We start from the raw sequence: 20,762 nt of genomic DNA on the forward strand, positions 1-20,762 counted from the left end.
AGGGAGAAAAGTGTCAAAATTAACCTGAAATGAAAAAGTTATAAATAGACCCCTCTTTTTCACCAAAGGGTACAGAGGATTCTCTGCCAAAAATATTCTCTTGGATGCAAGCCAGTGTGTGTAGGGAAAAAATAAATAACCCAGAGGTTAAAACTTGTGCAAACACTTGGTGCTGGCAGGGACAGAAGTGCCAGTAGAGCACATGGGAAAGATGTGCAGGTTCTTGTGTCCTTTGGGATGGATTTTGGTGTGTGATGCCTTTGGTTAACACTGACCACAGAGGAGGGCTCCTGGGAGCCTGCCAGCATGTGAGAGCAGTAAAGCTGGATAAAAAGAGACATGAAGGTGAATAAAGATGATGCAGATGTGCTGACAGTACCCTGGGGTGTGTTGAAGAAGATTTCTGAGCCATGGGGGACACAGGCTGAGGCTGAGGGGTCTAACACTGCTTTTCTTTTGTTTTCAGACGGATCCACAGTACACAGCCGGAGTGGCAGAAAATATCAAAAACTTGTAAGCACTTCCAAGTAGCTTCAGTGTACAGCCTGTGCCTGCAGCAAGGCCAGGGAACGGCTTCATTAAGGAGAAACACACTTTTCTGCTTCCCTTTTGTATTTTGTTGTTGTTGCTTAGGGTTGTTTCCTCTTTTTAGACTTTGTGCTGTCTTTGCTAATGCTGCTTCCATTTTCTGCTTGTTCTAAAATGCATCCCGTATGTAGCTTCCACGAGGCTGCTTTGTGCTCGAAGTATTTAAAACACGTGGTCATTTCGCTCTATTTTGCTCCTTCTGCCCTGGGGCATTGTGAGGAGATGGATTGTTTAGATTTACAGCCATCCTGGCAGTTTTTCAGAGTCTGCTGCAGCCCTGTACTTGCTCTGTGCAGTCTGGGCAGTGTAGTAAGCACACACGAATGCTCCTGCCTTACTTTGCTTTAAAATCCGTGATCCATCTTTCTTCCCTCTCCAGCCTGTTTGTTTTCCCCTTGTTCCAGGCTCTAGTTACATTTGTCTCTGGTGCTGGCTGCTATTTATGTCCTGCAGCCTCAGTGGCTTTTGCAGCTTGGGCTGTGCCTGTTTGAGCAGAAGCTGGTGATGGATTATTAACAATTATTAACAATTATTAACCGTGAGCCGCTCCAGGCGCTCACGGCACCAGAGCTGGGAGGCAAAGGGAGAGGAAAGGTGGTGGGGAAGGGGCGGTGACTCCGGTCCGGCTCCTGCGGCTGCTCCTTGCCAAGGGATCGCAGCGGCCGCACGGAGGAGAAGAGAAAGGGCAGCGAGCGCATCCCGGCAGCGCCCCTTGTCCCCGAGCCAATGGTGGCAGCCGGGGGCTGGGACCTGCCCTGTGCTCCCGGGCACTGGCAGGAGAGCTGGAGCAGAGCCCTCCATCTTGCAGTGCGGGAGCTGGCAGGGCTCCCCTCCTGAGCCTGCGGGCAGCAGGACGCGCTCGCCGCGGGATAATGGACTGATTGTCCGATGGCTCCTGATGAAATTACCGGGCGCTGCTGCGGAGAGTGCCTCTGCCTACAAGTCCTGAAACTTTAATTGGCTTAATGACTTGATTTCTCATCATCCCCCTCTCCGGTGCCTCCTGCCCCTCCCTGAGCCGCTGAAATTATTTTTCTTCCTAATAGAATTGAGGTGGTGTGGGGCCAGGGCAGGCTGGGCTTCTCTCGCAGGAGGGAGGAAGCTGCTGCTGCTTTGCTGCGATGTTTTGTCAGCTCAGTGAGAAGCTGCTCTTTCACTGCTGCCTGGAGAAGGGAAGGTTTGAAAATGTTAGCTGAAAGACCTGCCAGTCCCAAGGAAGGAGTAAGGAAGGGAAAAAGGAGTGAGAAGTTTTTGGCAGTGTCGCTGCTTTGTCTCCCTTTGCCCCATCTCCCGTCCTCCAGGCTCTGCACAAACAAAGGAAATCAGCCTTGCACCAAATGTTCTCGAAAAGGCAGGGTAAAAATAACTGGTTTTCCTGCTTATCTCTCACAGTTAGAGCAGTCCCAGGGTATTGCTTGCAAGGCTGATGTAGGTGCCTGCTTCTCAGATGGGTGACATTATTTTCTGTTGGAGTTTGACTCTTTAAAGGTTTCTTAGCCACATTATAAGAAAAGTAGATGCTGATTTTATCAGCATAAGAGAGCTAGGTAGACTTCCTGCTGGCTCTCTGAACTACAGCACAGCAGTGTTTTAAGGAACTTAGCAGAAATGTATAGCACAACCTGGGCAAAATTAATTTTAATTACTGATGCATTTGGAAAATCTCTAAATGCCTGTAGTGCCAAGTCCTTTCTTTGCTGTACCAGTTTGGAGGTCATTTAATCCTGTAAAGAGTACATGGTGCTCAGGGCTGGTCTTTAAAGCTGACCTGTGTGTGTGTGCAGGAGGGAGGAGGATGCTGGTGGGGAGCATATGCACATGGGGTTATTAGAGACTGTGGGAGGTAGAAGACAACTTAAATAGTCCATGTCAAGCCCTGCTGATGTCTTCTGATGAGGCCTGAAAGTGCACTAGACACCAGGGAAGTTATACCTTAGAAGCTGTGTTTTTTGTTAGGTTCTGTGGCTCAGTGATTTGGTCTAAGAGATGTTGTGTCCGACGTGGAGGTATTTGTTTACTGTTGCTTTTCTCCCTCAGATTCCCAAAGGAAATACACTCAGGTCTCCTGGAGGTAATTTCCCCATCTCCACATTTCTATCCCGATTTCTCCCACCTGCGGGAATCCTTTGGAGACCCCAAGGAAAGAGTCAGGTAAGAATGAGTGACCTTACAAACAATCAAGCCCTGAATTAAGGAACTGTAGCAAGCTCCTCACTGACTCCAGCAGGGAAAGCTCTTCTGCAGGGCCAGACAAGGACTTTAAACTTGAATTATCCAAGATCTGGAAGGACACAATTTGGTGACAGGGGGATGAACTGGCACCAGCTTTGTCAGGCTTGGCAAAAGCCTTGTGCTGTTTCCATCACGAAGTGAGGAGCTCATTTTAACCCAAATTATCTTCATTTCAGAAGTCCTTGAGATTTCCAGTGACTCTTAGCTGACCAGGGACCAAAGGCAGAGGCCATCCCCTCTGCCTCCCAGGGCTGTGCCACCTTCCCATCTCCAGCCCAGCCTGGGCAGGCTCCTGGAGCAGCCACCATCCCAGCAGAGACTGATGCTCCCATTGTCTTTGTCTTTGCAGGTGGAGGACAAAGCAGAACCTGGACTACTGCTTTTTAATGATGTATGCCCAGTCCAAAGGCATTTATTATGTGCAGGTGGGTTTGGTGCTGGTGCTGGAGGGAAGATGGATGTACCTGTGAGTTCACTGTACTGGCTTGTACCAGCTGAGAGAGAGCAAAGAGCATATCCAATTCTGTGATGCAGCAGAGTGGGAGAAGGTTTTAACCACATAGGTTCAAAAGCTGGGTTTTTAAAATACTTTTAGACTTGGAAACCTCCCACTAAGGAAAGGCAGAAGTCCTTGTTTTTATTACCTGTTAGATTGAGTGAAAAAAAAGTGCTTGGAGCACCTTCCAGAATAAACTGTGTCTGTGCCAAAGCTCTGGTCTGTGGTGTGATTGCTCTGCATAGAGAGAGGTTGCTGGGACCTGGATGGGACATTGGCACTGTGCCCTTTTGTCTTGCAGCTGGAGGATGACATTGTGGCCAAACCAAACTATCTCAGCACGATGAAGAACTTTGCCTTGCAGCAGCCCTCTGAAGAGTGGATGATCCTGGAGTTCTCTCAGCTGGGGTTCATTGGTAACGTCCTCCCCCACTCACCCCAGTCCTATCAGGCACAAGGCACAAGAGCCTGCTTGCTCTTGCCAGCACTACATTCTTGGCCCAAGAAATTGTCCCCACAAGATGGTAAAATACTTGGACTTGATGGCCTCCTATTTTTGCAGTGACCCTTGTGTTTGCACAGGGGAGAAAGATCCTCACAGCTGGTACTGCTGATGCTCACTTTAAGTAAAAATAAACCTGGTGAGTGGCCCAGCCGACAGCCAAACAGCTTAGATAGGGCCAGTAGCTTTTAGTCTGGATGGGATCTGGATTTGCCTAAGAGTGTGCAAAAGGAAGTTTGCATCAGCCCAGAACTATTTTGGGAACAGCAGTACATGGTTGCAGTAGCAGCTTGATCTGTTATTTTGGATACTGGTTTGATTGGCTTAAAACTTGTAGTTCTCAGGGCAGGAAATGGTCTGTCCTGCAGCTGGCTGCATTTTTCATCCTTGTTTCTCTTTAGTGAATGGGAGAGTTTTAGACCTTTTGATACTGTTGTGACCTGTGAGACTCTAATGCGTTCTAATTCTGCAACAAATATTAAATCCGGAACTGTATTAGCAATGTCAGCAGTGCTGGTACATAAACAGGAGCCACGTGTTGTTTCCTTTACACAGATAGACACAGCTAACCCCCACAGCCCAGTCTCCCATTTTTTACTCTCTCTGCTCTGATTCTAGACCATTTCATACCATAGCTTCTCTCTCTTTCTTTGTGCTCTAGGAAAAATGTTCAAGTCTCTGGATCTGAGCTTGATTGTGGAGTTCATCCTGATGTTCTATAAGGACAAACCCATTGACTGGCTGCTGGATCACATCCTCTGGGTGAAAGTCTGCAACCCTGAGAAAGATGCAGTACGTAAACAGCCTCTGTGGAAGGGAAATGTTCTGTTGTGTGTGGGCAAATGTACACTTGGCTGTGCCTCCAGAGGATCTTTTCTGTGAGCTCTGGTGCTAACTGACTTTGCACCATCCCTGTGGAGTGTGCTGCAGGGTGTCCTTGTGGATTGTGAAAGTGGAGACCTGGGAGTTCAGGCTTTTGTAGCTGCAGCTGCCAGGAAAAGCATTATTTCTGCATCTAAGCACTAATAGGGTATTCCTCCTGCAGCCCTCGAGGACAGAAGTCATTCCCCATTCTTCTGTGTTGTTTTGCATTCTGTGCTTCTCTCCCTCAAACCATTTCCCACTCACTGACTGCAACCCCAGAGTGACCCTTTGACTCTGGATCCCTGGGCTGTACCTGCCTGGAGCACACAGGGGGACTGCCCAGAGAGCTCACCCCAGAGCAAACCCTCTTTGCACAGTGTGCCAGAATGAAGGCAGATCACACAAAGCTCTTGTCAGGATTTCCAGGAGGGTGCAGAGAGGTGAAATGGGCTCTGCTTTTGTGCTGCCATTCCTTTTGCAGAGCCATAAACCCCTGTGCCCTGTGGAGGTTGTGTTTGAACTCCAGCAGCAAGGGGCTAAAGTGAGTGGGAAGGGCAGAGGAGGAGCGTCTGTGGCAGCAGATGTAAGATGAGCTCAGCGCCAGATACTCTCCTGTCTTCTCTCTGAACATACTGTATTTACAAATGCTTGCTTGCCCTCCTCCCCAGTAGAGAACAAGCAGCAGAGTCGCTGTGCAGAGCTCAGAGCCAGTGGCTTAGAACAGACTTCATGGTGACAACCATGTTGTGGTGATAAATGCCAGAGCAAGTGGTCACTCTGGAAATTAGTGTTGTATTTATGTGCTGGGGGGATGGACCATCCTCAGAGCTCTGCAGAACTGGGGCAAGGGTGTGGTTTAATTTGGCCTGATCCCTGGCACAGGACATGGCATTGGCTCCAGTGCCCCTTGTGCAGCCGGACCAGTCTCAGATGATGTCCCCTGAATCCTCCTGGCAGTTCAGGCCATGTGCTCAGCTGGGACAGAGCACTCCCCAGGACTGACTGGCAACCCCACAGTCTGCACAGCTGTGGGTAAAGCTGGATGGGTGGGGTGCTGGGATGGAGCTGGGAATGATGCTGCTCTCTGTGCCCCCACCTTCAAAATCCTCAGCTTGAGCACTGATTAAATGCAGATCCTGCTGCGCTGGATCATCTTCTCCTTAACTCATCTGTGCTCATCTTTTCCTACCTGATGGAACCAAGGTTTTCTCAGGGGAAATCGCAAACCTCTTAAACATGTTGCCTTTTTAAAAATTAACCTACTTTCCATGTGGATTTCTGGCTCCTTTCCCCCACTGTTTGCATGATTAACTCTGCACAGCGCCCTTTCAAACATGACTTTCTCTTGTAAATCCCACTGTGCAAAATCAAATTGGTAGCAGGGAGGATTTGTCTTTTTGATTGAAAGTTTGTTTGACCTGAGCTTTTGGTAAGTGCTTTGCCTGCTCTGGGTATATTCTGCTCTTTCTTTTTTAACTAATTTTAGATTTACCTGGGGTAGACCTGTATGAAAGGATGACCTTCTTACCACCAACTGAGCTGTTCCCCCTCCTGGCTTGTCTGTGACAAGGCTGCTTTCAGGAAACATTTCTTTAGGAGTGCAGGAAAAGGGGAGAAAGATAAATCAGGAGATGCTGTAGCTGCCTCCATTCCCCTTCCTCCTCCTCTCCCCATCCAGAGTAAGATAGCCATGATGGAGTTGCATCCACAGTTGCTGGCAGTGAGTAGGTCTGTCCCATTAGCAGGGCTAGTTTTAATTTTCTAATGTGACGTGAGCTGGATTAGGGGATTATCTCTTTTGCAGCTCGCAGGGGTCATGCCTGGAATTTCCCAGCTCCTGGCCCGTGGTGGGGCCTGGTGTGGCACCCTGTCTGTTCCAGGCAGCCACTGCCAGGTGGGAGGCTGCAAGAGCAGATGGCATTAGGGATGTGCATGCATTTCTTTTCTTGGAAAAAGCCAAAGTTGGAGAACAAATACCCTATCCATACAGCTTTTAACCTGTATTTTTGTCCTGCTCCCCCAAACTGAGAGAAATGAGCTATTTTAAAATGTGAGTTCTCATCTCCCCACGCTCTCAGTGATTTTCCCTTTTGTCCTGTATTCCCTCTCCATCGTCTCTCTCCCTCCACTTCATGGTAAATCACTGCCAGGATCACAGTTGCATCTCCAAGTTTATTTATGTGGTGGATAGGCGTGAAACAGCCCAGCAGCTCTGACGATGGCACGTGCTGTACATCTGCTCACAACTCCTGCCAGCAAGCTGGGAACTGCCCATCCAGAGAGAGCCCACACTTGGTACCTGTTCACTCTGAGGCATCCCAGGATTGTTTTACCTTCAGACATCAGGGATTCCAGGCTCTGAGTTGTAGGAAAAAGGCTTTCCCAATAAGCCAAGGGGCAAAGGAAACTCAGTTCTCTGGCTGTTCCTCCCTGACAGCACAGAGGGGATTTGCTCAGCGTTCTTAGCTGTGCTTGGCAAGCAGAAATTTGGCATTTAAACCTGGACCCTGCCCAGCAGAGCCTGGGGGTTGAGGGGCTGAGACTCACAGTCTGGTTTCTCCAGAGCGTGGTTAAAAGCCCTCTTGCCAGATTAGGGCCTAAATACCACAGAAGGGCATAGAGATGGAGGACTTGGCTGTCCCTCCTTGTGCCCTTGTCCATGGCTCTGTGGGGCACAGTGGCCTGCAGAGGTTGGAGCCTGGGGCACTGTCTCATTTCAGAAACACTGCGACAGGCAGAAGGCAAACCTGAGGATCCGCTTCAAGCCCTCGCTCTTCCAGCACGTGGGAACCCACTCCTCCTTGGCTGGGAAGATACAGAAGCTGAAGGTGGGTACCAGCTCTCTGTCCAAGGTGCAGGTGGCCTGGCCTGCAGACACCCAAGAACAGGCTGCTTTTGGGTGGGGACATCTGTGACAGCAGCTGTTGGCAGCTGGATTTCTGTGAAGTGGTTGTGTTTTATTCTGAATTACAGTGAGCTCAGGTAGCTGCTGCTCCTCAGAATGGCAGTGACATGCACCAAGAGTCACTGCAAGATTATAAGCCTTGGTACCAGTCCTGGCCACCCATCCTGAGTGCCAGGCCATGGTCCAGGCAAGTGACTTCGAAGAATCTACTAAAAAACCTTAGAGAGATGGCTCCTGGGTTGGTCTGACTTCCTTCTCACTCCACTTCATATTCCTGGGATTTGGTGATAGGCAAATTAAAACTCACTGTATAAGAGCTGGAATTGTTGAGGTGTATTTAAACATGAACAAAATGCAGCTTCCCACAAGTACAAGTGCAGAATCCATGGACAGACATCCCTGGGCTGTGCTGTCTGTGTGATCCCCAGGGAAATGGATGGTATAATCCAGTTTGTATCACAGTGCAGTGCTGTCAGGCCATGTAATCCAGTCATTTTATGCTATTGTCAGCCTCCCAGCTGCTTTCTCCTCAAGTGTAGAGACTGTTTCCAGAGCTTCTGGGGCATGGACAGGCGTTCAGGGACATTTGGACATTGAAAGGCTCCTTGGTGTGCTGGATCAGAGCACAGAGCAGGGGTGTTTCTCTGAGCTGCCTCTCCTGAAGCAGTGTCTGGGATCCAGTCACACATTTCCCTGCCTGGTGCCTTGCCAAAATTACTTCCATCTTTCATCCTTTCACAAAATTTTAATTTGCAGTGCCTTGTAGCTGGGGCCCTGGTTCCTCACGGGCCAGAGCAGCTCATGGCCCTTCTCTGCCCTTTTACTTTGTGCCCTTTCAAGGACAAGGACTTTGGAAAACATGCACTGCGGAAAGAGCACATCAACCCTCCTGCTGAGGTGAGCACCAGCCTGAAAACCTACCAGCACTTCACCCTGGAGAAGGCTTACCTGCGGGAGGACTTCTTCTGGGCCTTCACTCCCACTGCCGGCGACTTCATCCGCTTCAGATTCTTCAAACCACTCCGAATTGAAAGGCCAGTGCTCGAGGGGTCAGCGGGGTGTGGGGGCAGCCCAGAGCATGTGGAGACACTTGACTTTGGCTCTTCTGGCAATTTGAATCAAATTTCTTGCCCGTCTCCTGCTTGGCTGCCCAGGAGGAGGGAGCAGTGCTCTTCCAGGGGAAGGATAATTTGACCCTTTCTTAGTGGGGCCACCTTTACCAGAGTCCTTTGCTTTCCTGCACTGGTGAGCAGTCCATGGTTTAGCTGATCTGGCACAGAAGGTCTCCTGCCAAATCATGCTGTGGGCTCTTTGGGAAGGTGCCTGTTAGGTTGAGCTGTTTGATGATTCAGGGGGGGTGAAAGCCATCGTGTGCCCCCTGGCTCAGTGTGCCTTTCTGTGGGTTTTCTCTGTCACAGGTTCTTCTTCCGCAGCGGGAACATCGAGCACCCAGAAGACAAACTCTTCAACACGACCGTGGAGGTGCTGCCGTTTGACGTAAGTGTTTGATTGAGATTTGAGGTGAGGGTGGAGTGGGAAGCAAAAGGGCTTTGAGAGGAGGGAACTGCTTAAAGCCATCAGGAAAATCTTAACGAGATTCGAGTGCCTCTTACAGGTGCTGGCAGGGAGCCAGAGGGTCATGCCTGGTGTGATGCCACCTCGGGAGCTGGGTGCTGTGCTGAGCACGGCTGAGTGAGCCATCCCTGCCTGGAGATGCTCCAGTGGGTGGGATGAAGCCAGAATGGTGCAGTGGAAAGAGCAGCGTGAGGACTGCAAATGTCCTCTTGTTTTGGGCATGTGTCTCTGGGTGCCAGGTGTGGGATGAGATGCCAGGGTTTGCTGGCAAGGACAGCTCTGGGGTTGCTGCTTTTCCTTGGGGCTTTTGGGTGACTCTTGCCTCTGGTCTGCACAAAACTCTTCTCCTTCTGCAGAGTCTGCAGTCAGATAAGGAAGCCTTGCAGGAGGGAAGAGGCACAGCTGTCAAATACCGCAGGACAGCAGATGGCTACGTCCAGATAGGTACAGGGGGAGTGGGGTGGGAAAGGGCCTGCTGGCTTTGATAACACAGCCCCTGTCCTCACCTGCATGTCTGTCAAGAATCTTAGAGCTGTTTGCTTGGCAGAGAGTAATTTCTGCTTGCCAGGAGCCGAGATTTATCATTGTCTCCTCTCCTCCACTGCCCTTGCTCTCAGGCCAGGTTGTCCCCCTCAGATCATTTTCAGTCCTGCATTTCTGCCAGTCCTGCTCAGAGCAGGGACCAAATGATGCTGATTATTTGTTTGCTTACCCTGGGGTTAAAAACCTCCACCATGGGCAGTTTTGCCATCTCTGTACTCACACCACTTGCAGGTCAGACCTCGTCTCTTGCCACCTGAGCTTGTTTTAGTGCTTGCCCTTGGACAAGAACAAGCAGTTGCAGCCTCCAGAGAGCTGCCAGTGTGTGATAGCCCTGGTGTCCCTGCTAAGATTTCAGGGTTTTTTTAATAGACAAATAAGAGAAAAATTTCCTTACACATGCAGTGTTTTGCCATTTTCTCATTCCTCTGCATGCTGGCTGGTTTCTCCCAGTTGCATTTTCAAAAAAAAAAATAATCAAAACCAAAAAGCATGTCAGGCCGCTCTGTCCCCTTTTGCACAGCAATGATATGTTATTTGATATATATGATATTTGCAGATACTCCCAATACATTTTGTTTTGTTTACCTGATTTGTGTTCCCCAAAGTGTGGCATTTTTCCCTGTATTCCATCCACACTGCTGGTTTTTAGCCCGTTTGGTGTTGGGTGCTGCAGGCAGGGGCTGCTGGGGCTGTTGGTGGTGCCCTGTGGGAGAGGGGAGGTGGAGGGGCAATGCCAGAGGACCATCCCTGTGGCAGCCACGTGCTCTCCCCACCAGGCTCGTTCTCCAAGGGCGTCGCAGAGGGTGAGGTGGACCCATCCTTTGGGCCCCTGGAGGCCATCAGGCTGTCCATCCAGACCGACTCCCCGGTGTGGATCATCCTGAGCGAGGTAAGCCAAGCTCCCCCAGCACCTCCCCAGCCCTGCCCTGCTCATTGCTCTGATCCCATCCCGCTCTTCTTTCAGATTTTTATCAAAAAAGCAGAGTGAAACAGGCATGGGGCAGAACGGAACCCTCGTGGATCCCTGGTCCTGCTCCCCCCCTCCCGCTCCCTCCTCCCCACGGCGCCTCGCCCGGACCAGGACAGCGCAGGGCCAGCAGAGCCGCTGCTGCTGTGCATCCCCAGCGGGGCCAGGGCGGGCATTGACTCCTCCTGAAGAGGAGCAGAAAGCAGAACCCAACCCCCTGTGCAGAGGGGGGGCTTTGCTCCGCTCCCTCGGGGTGCTGCTGCTGCTCGGACACACGGACACACGGACAGTTTGGGGTCGGGATGAGCTTTGGCCAGCGTGGGGACAAAGAGCACCTTCAGCCCCAGACAGGGCTCAAACCTTTGGCTGTGTTTGGGGACAGAGCAGGTCACACCGAGTCCTGCCAGCTGACCCCGCTGGCGCGCTGGGATGGAGGCGGCAGGGCCCGAGGTCTGCCTTGCCCTCTCCCAGGCAGCAGTCCTGGCCACGGCCGAGGATTAAGTGAGGGCAAAGACTGACCCTCCTTCAGCAGAGGAGGAACGAATCCAAAGGGGTTGGAGCTATGATTATGGCAGGGAAAACAAAAAAATAAAATATGCCACACTGTGCCTGCCAGCATTGAACACAGCCCCTTAACTCACAGTGAAGTCTCCAGTGTCTTCATGCCTTGAGATTGAGTGCAGAAACTGTCTTTTAAATAACTAATTCAGTTATTGATTGATGTGGGTTTTTTGGGGACGGAAAAAAAAAAGCAGAGGTAGCCCAGTTCAAAAATAGTAGGGATTAGTGTAAATCCCAATGTCCTTTCAGCTATACACTGGAATGCATTATACTACTTTAATGTTCTGTATTTTTTATTATTGGATACATTTGATTTTTCAAGTACATCTCTCTATATAAATATATAAAACAATGTGCACTGTAATAAAAGCTAAATTTAAACCTTTGGTGCGGTAGTGAGAGTCACTTGCAGCTGGGCTGCTTTAGGCACCTGTGAACCCCAAGTTCACAGTGGAGGGTGAAATCTAGGGAGGGCAAAGTCCTTTTGCAGAGTTGGTGATAAGTGAAGCTGGGTTAAAGTAAAGGTCATTTAATCAATGCCAAACAGACTTTAGTACTGGGCTAGGGTCAGGCTTTTCTCCCAATATTTGGATGTGGTTTTAGGCAAGCTTACCCATCATTTTCATTTAATCACAGCAGCTTTTCCTATGAAACCCAGTCCCCAACTCAGATGTTCTCACACCAGTCTCTGAGTGCCTTTGACAATCACAGGTGATTTCTAGTGAGAAAAAGAATTTATTTTTTTATATCCATGGTGTGATTCTTCAACATAGATCATTACAGCAGTAAGGAGGAGAGACGACAGCATGTGGGTCAATCTGTGCTCCGTGAGGCAGAGCCAGAGGCATTTTAGAGCAGACAGTGCTACAAAGCCCAGCAGTGAAGCTCCTCAGCAGGGGCAGGGGCTGGAAAGCATTTGCTTTCTAGAAGGGAAATTATCTCTGAAGAGCAGAGGAGTGCCAGCATTCCTTCTGCAGGGAACGCAGAGCCAGGGAAATATTCTCTCTCAGATGGTGCCACATGACTGGTTCCCCTGTGCTGGGGGCAAACAGTGGGTTTGGGGGAGCTGTGGCCCCTCTCACCAGGCCCCATGGAGCTGGAGAGGCCGCACCAGTGCTGCCATCCATGTGGAGGAGCTGGGCCTCAGGAAGTGTGCCAGGAGCCCAGCCAGTGCCAGCCCCAGCAGCACCCAGAGCAGCCAGGCACTGGCATACAGTGGTCCCAACCTGGGGGGGAGAAAACACCATCAGGCACTGCCAGCCTGGCCAGGGCACTGTGGCAGGGCTGTCCCCACCCCAGTTTGGGACAGTCAGAGGTGACACAGCCACGAGCACATGGGGCAGGAGGGGAGGAGGGGGAGGAGGTGACAATCTGCCCGCAGTCCCAGCCACAGGGAGGGAGCCTGTTCCAGCTCCTGCCCCCACCCCAGGCTCCCTGGGCAGGTTTGGGGTTCCTGTGGTCCTGTCAGGTCCTTACCGTCCCCGTGCAGCCCCGGCGTAGCCCTGGAAGTACCTGAGGCGGGTGTAGAGGTAGAGCAGCCCACACACTGCAGTCACACCTGGGACAGGGACAAGGGAGCTGAGCTCTGCTGGGCTCAGGGTCCCTGACACTGCATTCCAGCACAGCCCCCCAGCAGATGGGGCATCACCAGAAAACCAGAGTGATTTGGCTTTAAACCACTGTGGGAGTTTAAATGAGTTTTCTTCCTTCCCTTTTTGTGAGGGATGAACTCCTCTGCCCCACAGAGTTGGCAGTGCTCCCTTACGTGGTTTCTCCTCACAACTAAATGGTTGCAGCAACCAAATCCCCTGAGCTCACTTGGTTGGGATGGACAGTGGATGAGTAAATGTTTGGGTTATGGTTTCTTGTTGTGACATAGCTCTGCCTCAGCTGCTGCCACCCTGGGACAGCCTGACCTTGTCCAGGAGAAGCAGCACGAGGGGACAGCCAGGCTCCAGCAGAGGAGCAAGGGCTGCCAGAGCTTCCTCCTCCAGGCAGGAGTGGGCTCAGCTGCTCCCAGCTGGAGCTGAGGCACTTCTTGGTCAATCCAGCTAAAAGGGAAATTTGCTTTCCATGAACAAGAGCCTCACAGGCACAGAGAGAATGCCTGAGTCACAATGGGATTTAAATTGGGGCTGAGGTTTTTTGGTTTGTTCACATGGTTTGGGTTGGAGTTGCCCCCCACATCTCTCTTACCTTGATGGAAGAAGATTCCAGCAACCCAGAGGAGGGAAATGAAGATTGGGAAATACTCTGAGCAGTTTGCCCTGGTGAGAACCAGAGATGAGAGTTAAAACTGCCTCCTTGAACAGCAGAGCCTGGCTAACCAAGGCTGGAGAAGGGAATTGGAAACTCACATTGGAGCAAACTAAAAGAGCTGATGAGAACCATCACTGTGCTGTGGGAAAGGAGCCTTTTCTGTGATCAAGCACACCCAATATCTGTATTATAGAGAAAAAAGCAGCCAAACAACACATAGCATTCACCTCTCCTGCATTCACATGGCCCTGGAACGACAAGCTGTGGCTGAGATGGAGATTTGTCCCTGCTGGACCCTCAAACAGCACCATCCCAGAGAGTTGCTGGGGAGAGCCTTGTCAGCATTTAAGGAACTTTCTCTTCCCCTTGGGTGAACACAGCCCAAATTTGGGTCACACAAGTCACACACCAAGAAGGAGCCTTCTCTCAGATAAAATTCAGCAGGAGGTGATCAGATCTACAGCCAGGTTTTCCTTCTTTTTCCTTTAGTGACAAACATACAGATTTTCTGCAAGAGTAGGAGCTGTGCTATTAAAGACATTGGTTTTGCTTCTCCCACATTTTACCATTCCCTAGGCAATTTAATCTTAATGTTGGCCAAAAATATACAAACCTTTGGAGAATGGAGCCAGACTGGGAGCTGGAAAAAGTCTGAAGAACCTTATTCTGTAAATGCAGTTTGAGCCTCAGTGAGGGGAGGCTGCCAGGTTTCAAGTGAGTAATGCATCAATACCACTTTTTCCCATGTATATTTTTCTCAATATATCAAATTATTCATTTGTATACTCCTCCACAGGGAAAAGAGAAGACAAACCCACAAAGAAGCAACATTTCAAGTCCAAACTCCCCGAGGTCACCTTCCCTGCCACAGCCTATGGCATGACTTGGTTAACACACATTTAATAGTTAAGTATTTAATTAAAAGCCACATCAGCAGCTCCCCAGCTCGCAGAGGCTGACGTCTCCAGGCAGGCTGGCCCTCCATGGTCCCACAGAAGGACTGGAGCTGGTGTTTTTGTCACTCCACAAACGTTTCCTGTGTGCTGGCAGGGAATGCAGCTGCTTTGTTCGGGATTTAGTGCCGGGCTGGAATTACCCTTCACACCAGCTCCAGCCAATTCCTTTCAATGGCTCACAAAACAGAACGACTGAGATGAAAGATGGAATCTGGTGCTTGCTGGAAGCTGAAGGGATCTGTGAACGTTTCCAGTTTAGCTCCAGCATTGCTCTCTCCATAGGAACAGAGCAAAAAGAAACAGCCCTCAGCAGGGGCCCACGAGTGCTGATTCTCACAGTACAATGGCTTCTGAAAGGGAAAAAATTAAAATGCCCTTGTAGCTGGTTCTGTCAGCAAGGCCCTTTGCTTCAATTCAACAGCAAAACATTACAAGAAAATATCAGGTTATTAATAAAGCTTTGGCTGCTCTCACCATTTGGAGCCAATGGTAATATTAAATTTAATGATTCTAATTGTGAATGCTCTGCACCTCCTCCATACGGCCACTAATTTGTAATTTGGCTGCCTCACAATGCCAGAAGGAGAATTATCATGGATGGACAGAAACACCCCAGTCAAAGTGCTCCAAATCAAAACGCAGACCTTTGCACACAAAGCATTGAAAAATAATAATAACAGTAGCAGTAAGTGGAAAGGTGATTGAGGGAGATCAGTCTCTCCCAACAGTGACAGCTGACTCAAGTCTTATCTAGACAAAGTCACCACAAAAACTCAAAATCTTACTGAGCTCTGAAGGTCCGCTCAAATTCAGGGTGCCCTGTGGTGTCGGGAGGGGAAACCTTGTACTTCCGACGGGCGTAGATCACCTGCATTGCAAAATAGGCTGAAAACAGAACACAGGAGTGGTAACAGAGCAGCAGTGTTTATTTAGCCAAGTGTTACCTGGCTTGGAATCAAACAAGTGGTTAGAATGAAAGAGCTGATATGATCTAGGTCCCCAGTCCAGGGCTGTCACACGTGACCTGTAATAAATGTGCCATTTATTTCACTCTCATGCTTTAAATTCAGGTTTGGTTATCCCAGCTGAGTGCCAGTGCTGGATGACACTTTGCATCATCTCACACCCAGCAGAGCCCTCAGTGCTGCTCCCTGGCAGATCAAACACACAATAAAACCTTACCACATCCACACTGAGTCACAGAATTACCTCTTAATCTTGCACTTTGTGTTTAGAGTACTTGTGCACCCTCAGCCAGCCTGGTGGGAATGATGTGCAACACCTTCTGCTATTCCCAGTGGGTGCAAAGTACAGCCCATGTCACAGGGCAGCATCCACACTGTCAAGCACTGGGACAGTCAATTAGAGATGCTCTTAATTATGGCAATAAAAGGAAATGGGGAAGAGGGTGATTATTTCTTGCTCTTCACTCCTGCAGGACAGCCCCAAGGCTGTCAAGGAGCAGAGGTGCTGCCCATGCCTGCTATCAGCCTGTGCCACATTTGAGCCAAGGCACTGACTCAGTGTCTGCTACATCAGTCCTTTGTACATTTGTAAAGGACATGGAAAGTCACTTCAAAACAATGAAAACTTGCTAACATGAAGATTTGGAGTGTTTCACTATTTATTGAAAGCTCCTACTCCCACAGGCAATTGCTGATGCTCTGTTTTATTTGGGTGCAATACTACACTGCTGCCTTCATTGAAAACTCCTATTTTCATATAGGAGAAAACTAAATTATAAAAACAATTACTTTGGTGGCTGTGGTGTGTCACTGAGACACTTGAGTGAGCAAAGTCCTCACATAGCAACATTTCCAGAGCATCCCAGAGACACAAGGAGCCAGGGTGCAAGGCCTGCCTTGGGGACTGTCCTATTGTAACAAAGATAAAAGCAGAACAGCAGGACAGAGAAGGGGAAGTAGGGACAGATGTTCCAAGATTAAAGACAAGACATGTGCCTGCAGAAAAGCATTAGAACATATGTAGAAGGGAATTAGAAATGTAAATAATCTGATGCTATGTGACTTGTGTATCACAAGGTTTTACTAACAAAAATAAGTAATTCCTTTCAGAACACATATAAGAACAATTAAGCATGTTCTAGTACCTTCCACAGACACCCAACCCTAAACAAGAGGTGCTGACAGAGCAAAGGGGGGGGAACATTCTTGTTTCCCACTCTTTGATTCATTTGTAGCAGGTTGATCATGGGTGAGGGTGTCACCCTTCTGCAGAGGTCCAGCAGGATCCAGTGTTCCCTCTGTGAATCCAGAGGGGTGTAACGCACAACTGGAACTCAGCAGCTGCTGGAGAGCTCTGGGAATAAAATGAAACCACGACCCATCCTGTTACCTCCCCTCCTCCTGATGCTCTCAGGGTTTCATCCCAGTCTCCTCTCCAGAAATGGACTGAGCTGAAGTTACAGCATCATGAGCACATCTGGCTTGTGGCATTAGCCCAACTGCACTGGGCAATGCTCTTCATCCTGCTTTGTGTCATCTGCACCTTTCCCAAGGTAGGATTCTTGTGACTGATGGGTGAGGTAAGGGTCATTTCAAACCTCTCCATCAGCTCTGCACTTAGCACCTTGCTTCTACACAGGGCCTAATATTCAGACAAGTCCTACACAGATTCTTGACCCTTAAGGATGGGTGACATACAAAATAGCCACCCAAGAGGAGCAGGAGCCTTTTGGAGAACAGCTGGCTGTTCCCCAAACCCGGTGTAAGGGTGAAGAACCAGTCCACAAAAGCACTTCCCAGAATGAGGTGTTGGAAAACCCACACTGCATGAGCCTTCTCAGCACAGACTCTTAGAGAAAAAGAGTTCAATCTACCCTGCAGAACCTTTCAAAGCATTGTTTCTTGTGATTCATGTCTCGAGGCTAATCACCTGTGTGGATTCCCACGTGGCTTAGGGGCTCAGCTCTCCCTGAACTTTGCTCTTCAGTGGAAATATTCTTCATTCTCTATTTGATTATGTCTACAAACTTGTCAAATCATATCACAGTTGCTATCTGCCACATTTGAGTGAACCTGGCAAACAAGCCCTCTGGGGCCTGACAGTGACATTGCATGAGTTTTCTTTCCCTTGAAGCTGTAAAATAAGGGACTGGAGGAAAAAACTGGAGTAGAATAATTTTGCTCTGTGGTACAATGTTCACCACAAGGCTGGGGCACACATCTACAGAGTGCTAAACTCAGGGTTTCACTAAACTGAGAATCACTAAATTGAAAAGGGGAAAGTTACTTGAAAGAACCCAGAAACTGCAGGCTCCCAGAAAATTCAAAAGGAAACATAAAAATCAACCAACCCTGCACCAAGGTCAGCCATTAAATTACATCTCCTGCACCAGGATGTGATGGAGGAGTGTCTGTAGGGATAGCCCATGTCTGTGCTTCAGTGCTCCCCTGCTCAGAGTGAATCCCAGACCTCTAACTCACCCACAGAAAGTCCTTTCAAAACATGCAGAGAAAGCCACTGCACAGCTCTGAACCCGTGACATGGGCACACAGATTTCATAGGACTAGATGGAAAGGAAACACACAGTATTTTGCAATTTGCTCCTTGGCTTCCCACACAGAGATCATAAACCAGGATACTTCAGGTGATCGAACAGATAGGAGGGTGCCAATGCCAGCTATTTATCTGCTGGCTTCATACCTGGCTTGTATGCCATCAAAGTAAAATGCTTCATGCTGCAACCTTTAAAAAGTACTTGAAATTCTCATTAAACAAAAATATTTGAGACAAAACTGCTATCTAGGGATTTGCTACTGAGGGTTTCCTAAAGGAAAAGGGCTCAGCAGCATTTCTGTAACTCAATTTCAAGTTTTCTTCATGTCCTGTCTTTCCACGCTAAACACTCGCTCCACCTCCACTTAGTTTAACAACAAAAAAATTCATAGTACAAAAGTTTCTTCTGTTTGTAGCTGTATGTCTGTAAATTGAGTGGAAATTACTGAAAATTCAGCGTCTTGAGCTCTATTTTTAAAGTGGCATATTTTGTTTTAAATAATGTTTATATTAGGAGATTTATCACCTGACAGCTAAAAGCACATGATGCTGCTCAGGGATTCACATCCATTTGTAAGCAGAGGTGTGATAGCTGTATGGTGAATTAATATAGCAATAACAAACCCCACAAACCTTTCCTTATGGAACAGTGAAGATTTTAATAAAATGGGGGCTCTGTCCCCATCCCAGGCAAGGGAGAGACTGTCCTGAAGATCAAGGGGGAGAAACTTTGCCCAAACGACCCACAAATAAACAAAGCTTGTTAACAATGCTGCTCCTTCTAAATGGTCTAAACACAATGCATCTATTTAAATTAGAAGTCACTGAGTTCCTTTGAAGAGCTCTGTGTCTGTATCTGACCAGAACTTGCATTAGTTTCCAAATTACTGTGCTTTCGGTGCATCTTGTCATCTGCTCTGTGCATTATGAACGTGGATATTGTCACAGAGAAACACCCACGTGCATGAGGCTCTTTCCTACATCCACACCAGGTCTGTCTGTACACTGACCTCCTCACCAGCACATTTACTAACCTGCCTTTATTTTGGCTACATCCAGCTACTGCAAGTAACAAATTACCTGCTAAAATTCAATCACAAACTAGTTTACTTTAATAACATCACGTTGAAATTGCTTTAAGTCTAAAAGTTTACTTGCTGGCTTTGAGGATCATTTTAGTCCCTGCTAAATAGTGACCACCCTCAGGCATGACACATGCCATTAACAGCCAAAAATTTCTATCATTTTACCATGTTGGAAAACAGTGACATTCACTCCACAGATGCTCCAAGAAAAACACAGGAACCACATCCCACAAAGTTTAACATGATTAGCTGAATACCGGCATTGTACAAAGGGCATTTACCTTGCTCCAGGACGCCCAGAACTGTGACTGTGGCCAGCAGGTCTATTTGATCTCTCATGCTGCTGACTGTGGAGCAAAGCCCAGCTGATGTGCTGGGTACAGCTGTCCCAACACTCTCTCCCAGCACCACCCACTCCCACAGAGCTGCCTCTGAGCACAGGTGTTTCCTCCACCACACCTTAACCCACCTTAACTCTCTCCACACCACGTGGTTTTCCAAAGCAGAAAATCTCTATTCCATTCAGCCAATTGCTTTTTGCTGAACAATAGAGCAGGGAAGAATTTTACATGAGCAAACTGTGAAATTCTTCTAATTACATTTACAGACTATGCCATTATTGAATTAAATGCTGCCAGCAATGGAAAGATGATGGAATTCTTTCCAGCCCTTTTGTTGCTAGTTTTAATGAGCTCTGAAGCATCTCAATTATGTGCAAGGTTGTAAAAATTATTAACAAGCATTTACAAATTAATGACTTGACCTTCTGCTCTTATTTCAAGTAGTGGAGTTGACCACATGAAGGATTTGATACACTCCAGCTGGAATAACTTAATTCTGTTACCAGATTCTGTGATTTAACAGAACATTCAGATACTTCGTCCTACTGATTACTACTCTTCAGTTTACCAAAGAGGAGTACAGTTCTTTTCTAGCACTCACTCACCCTTAGTAGTTTTCTGAAGTTTTTAAGCAATACAAACCTTTCCCTGGGTAACATTCAAAATAAAAGTTCTCAGTTCTGAAGGCAGCAGAGGATGTAGAAACATAGACCCTGAGAAATGTTACACTGACATCAGAGTCATAATTGTAAAATGTAAAATCTGAAAACCAGCAATGTTTTAGCCCTGAATGACTTTTCTCCCCACTTCACAAATGTAAAATTGGCATCAGTTCGAAAAGCTACCTTATGTTCTTGAGCAACTTTATATGGATGACTGCTCTGACTTTAAAATTTTTTAAATCAAAGAGGAGGAAGGTTTTCCCTTAATGTTGGTGGTTGAGCCATTGCATTTCTCTCTGTTGAGTCACACACACAAACCCTCACTACAGAATTTGTGCATGTACCAGACCTGCAGTTTCTCCCAAGAGCAACACAGCAAGATTTTTTTCTAGTTTGGCTCTTCATTGCTTCAAAACCCCATTGTGACAGCTCATCAAGCTGAAAATTCAGTTAATCAATCAAATATCCAATGTTACACTTTTTATATATAACCACCCATGTAGAATAGCAAAACCACTCCCTCTCTCTAAAAAAGACTCATATGATGTGACTTCAGACCCTCCAAGGTACAGCAGACTCAGACTAAATAGAACTAAAACCTAAAAGTTAACCTTAACTGAACCTATTGGTGACCAAAGATTTAATGTGTGGTGTCCAATGTAAAAGTCAGAGGGGAAATGGCACCAGGGTCTCCTTACAACCTATTT

The 20,762-nt window shown here is 48.1% G+C and overlaps 2 protein-coding genes across 2 annotated transcripts in view; one reads left to right on the plus strand and one right to left on the minus strand.

Moving 5' to 3' along the window:
- Nucleotides 1-11,614, plus strand: part of MGAT4B (alpha-1,3-mannosyl-glycoprotein 4-beta-N-acetylglucosaminyltransferase B) — a 50,226-nt gene extending 38,612 nt beyond the window's left edge. The window contains exons 5-15 of the mRNA XM_054287818.1: nt 467-513; nt 2,626-2,739; nt 3,170-3,245; nt 3,618-3,732; nt 4,480-4,610; nt 7,403-7,510; nt 8,428-8,621; nt 9,006-9,084; nt 9,519-9,606; nt 10,482-10,594; nt 10,670-11,614. Of these exons, the coding sequence (XP_054143793.1) occupies nt 467-513; nt 2,626-2,739; nt 3,170-3,245; nt 3,618-3,732; nt 4,480-4,610; nt 7,403-7,510; nt 8,428-8,621; nt 9,006-9,084; nt 9,519-9,606; nt 10,482-10,594; nt 10,670-10,693 (1,089 nt within the window). The 3' untranslated portion in view covers nt 10,694-11,614. The remainder of the gene's footprint in view (nt 1-466; nt 514-2,625; nt 2,740-3,169; nt 3,246-3,617; nt 3,733-4,479; nt 4,611-7,402; nt 7,511-8,427; nt 8,622-9,005; nt 9,085-9,518; nt 9,607-10,481; nt 10,595-10,669) is intronic.
- A 697-nt stretch (nt 11,615-12,311) lies between these two features.
- LOC128944737 (leukotriene C4 synthase-like) lies at nt 12,312-19,391 on the minus strand. The gene is made up of 5 exons (XM_054288155.1): nt 19,334-19,391; nt 15,234-15,333; nt 13,430-13,500; nt 12,710-12,791; nt 12,312-12,459 (listed from the first exon to the last, which is right to left on the minus strand). Exons 1-5 carry the CDS (start codon nt 19,389-19,391, stop codon nt 12,312-12,314), a joined length of 459 nt encoding a protein of 152 aa, XP_054144130.1.
- Between the last annotated feature and the right edge of the window lie 1,371 nt (nt 19,392-20,762).

This window comes from Melozone crissalis, unplaced genomic scaffold, assembly GCF_028551555.1.
Source record: "Melozone crissalis strain CALT ecotype California unplaced genomic scaffold, PUWL_Pcris_2 ptg000061l_1, whole genome shotgun sequence".
Taxonomy (NCBI): Eukaryota; Metazoa; Chordata; class Aves; order Passeriformes; family Passerellidae; genus Melozone; species Melozone crissalis.

Bases quoted from the DNA above. Each gene is read 5' to 3' on its own strand.
- LOC128944737 (XM_054288155.1), bottom strand. From the start codon at position 19,391: ATGAGAGATCAAATAGACCTGCTGGCCACAGTCACAGTTCTGGGCGTC. The intron at 15,334-19,333 runs GTAAATGCCCTT...TTCTGTTTTCAG, and splicing joins TCTGGGCGTCCTGGAGCAAG to CCTATTTTGCAATGCAGGTG. The intron at 12,792-13,429 runs GTAAGAGAGATG...TCCCTGTCCCAG, and splicing joins TGGAATCTTCTTCCATCAAG to GTGTGACTGCAGTGTGTGGG.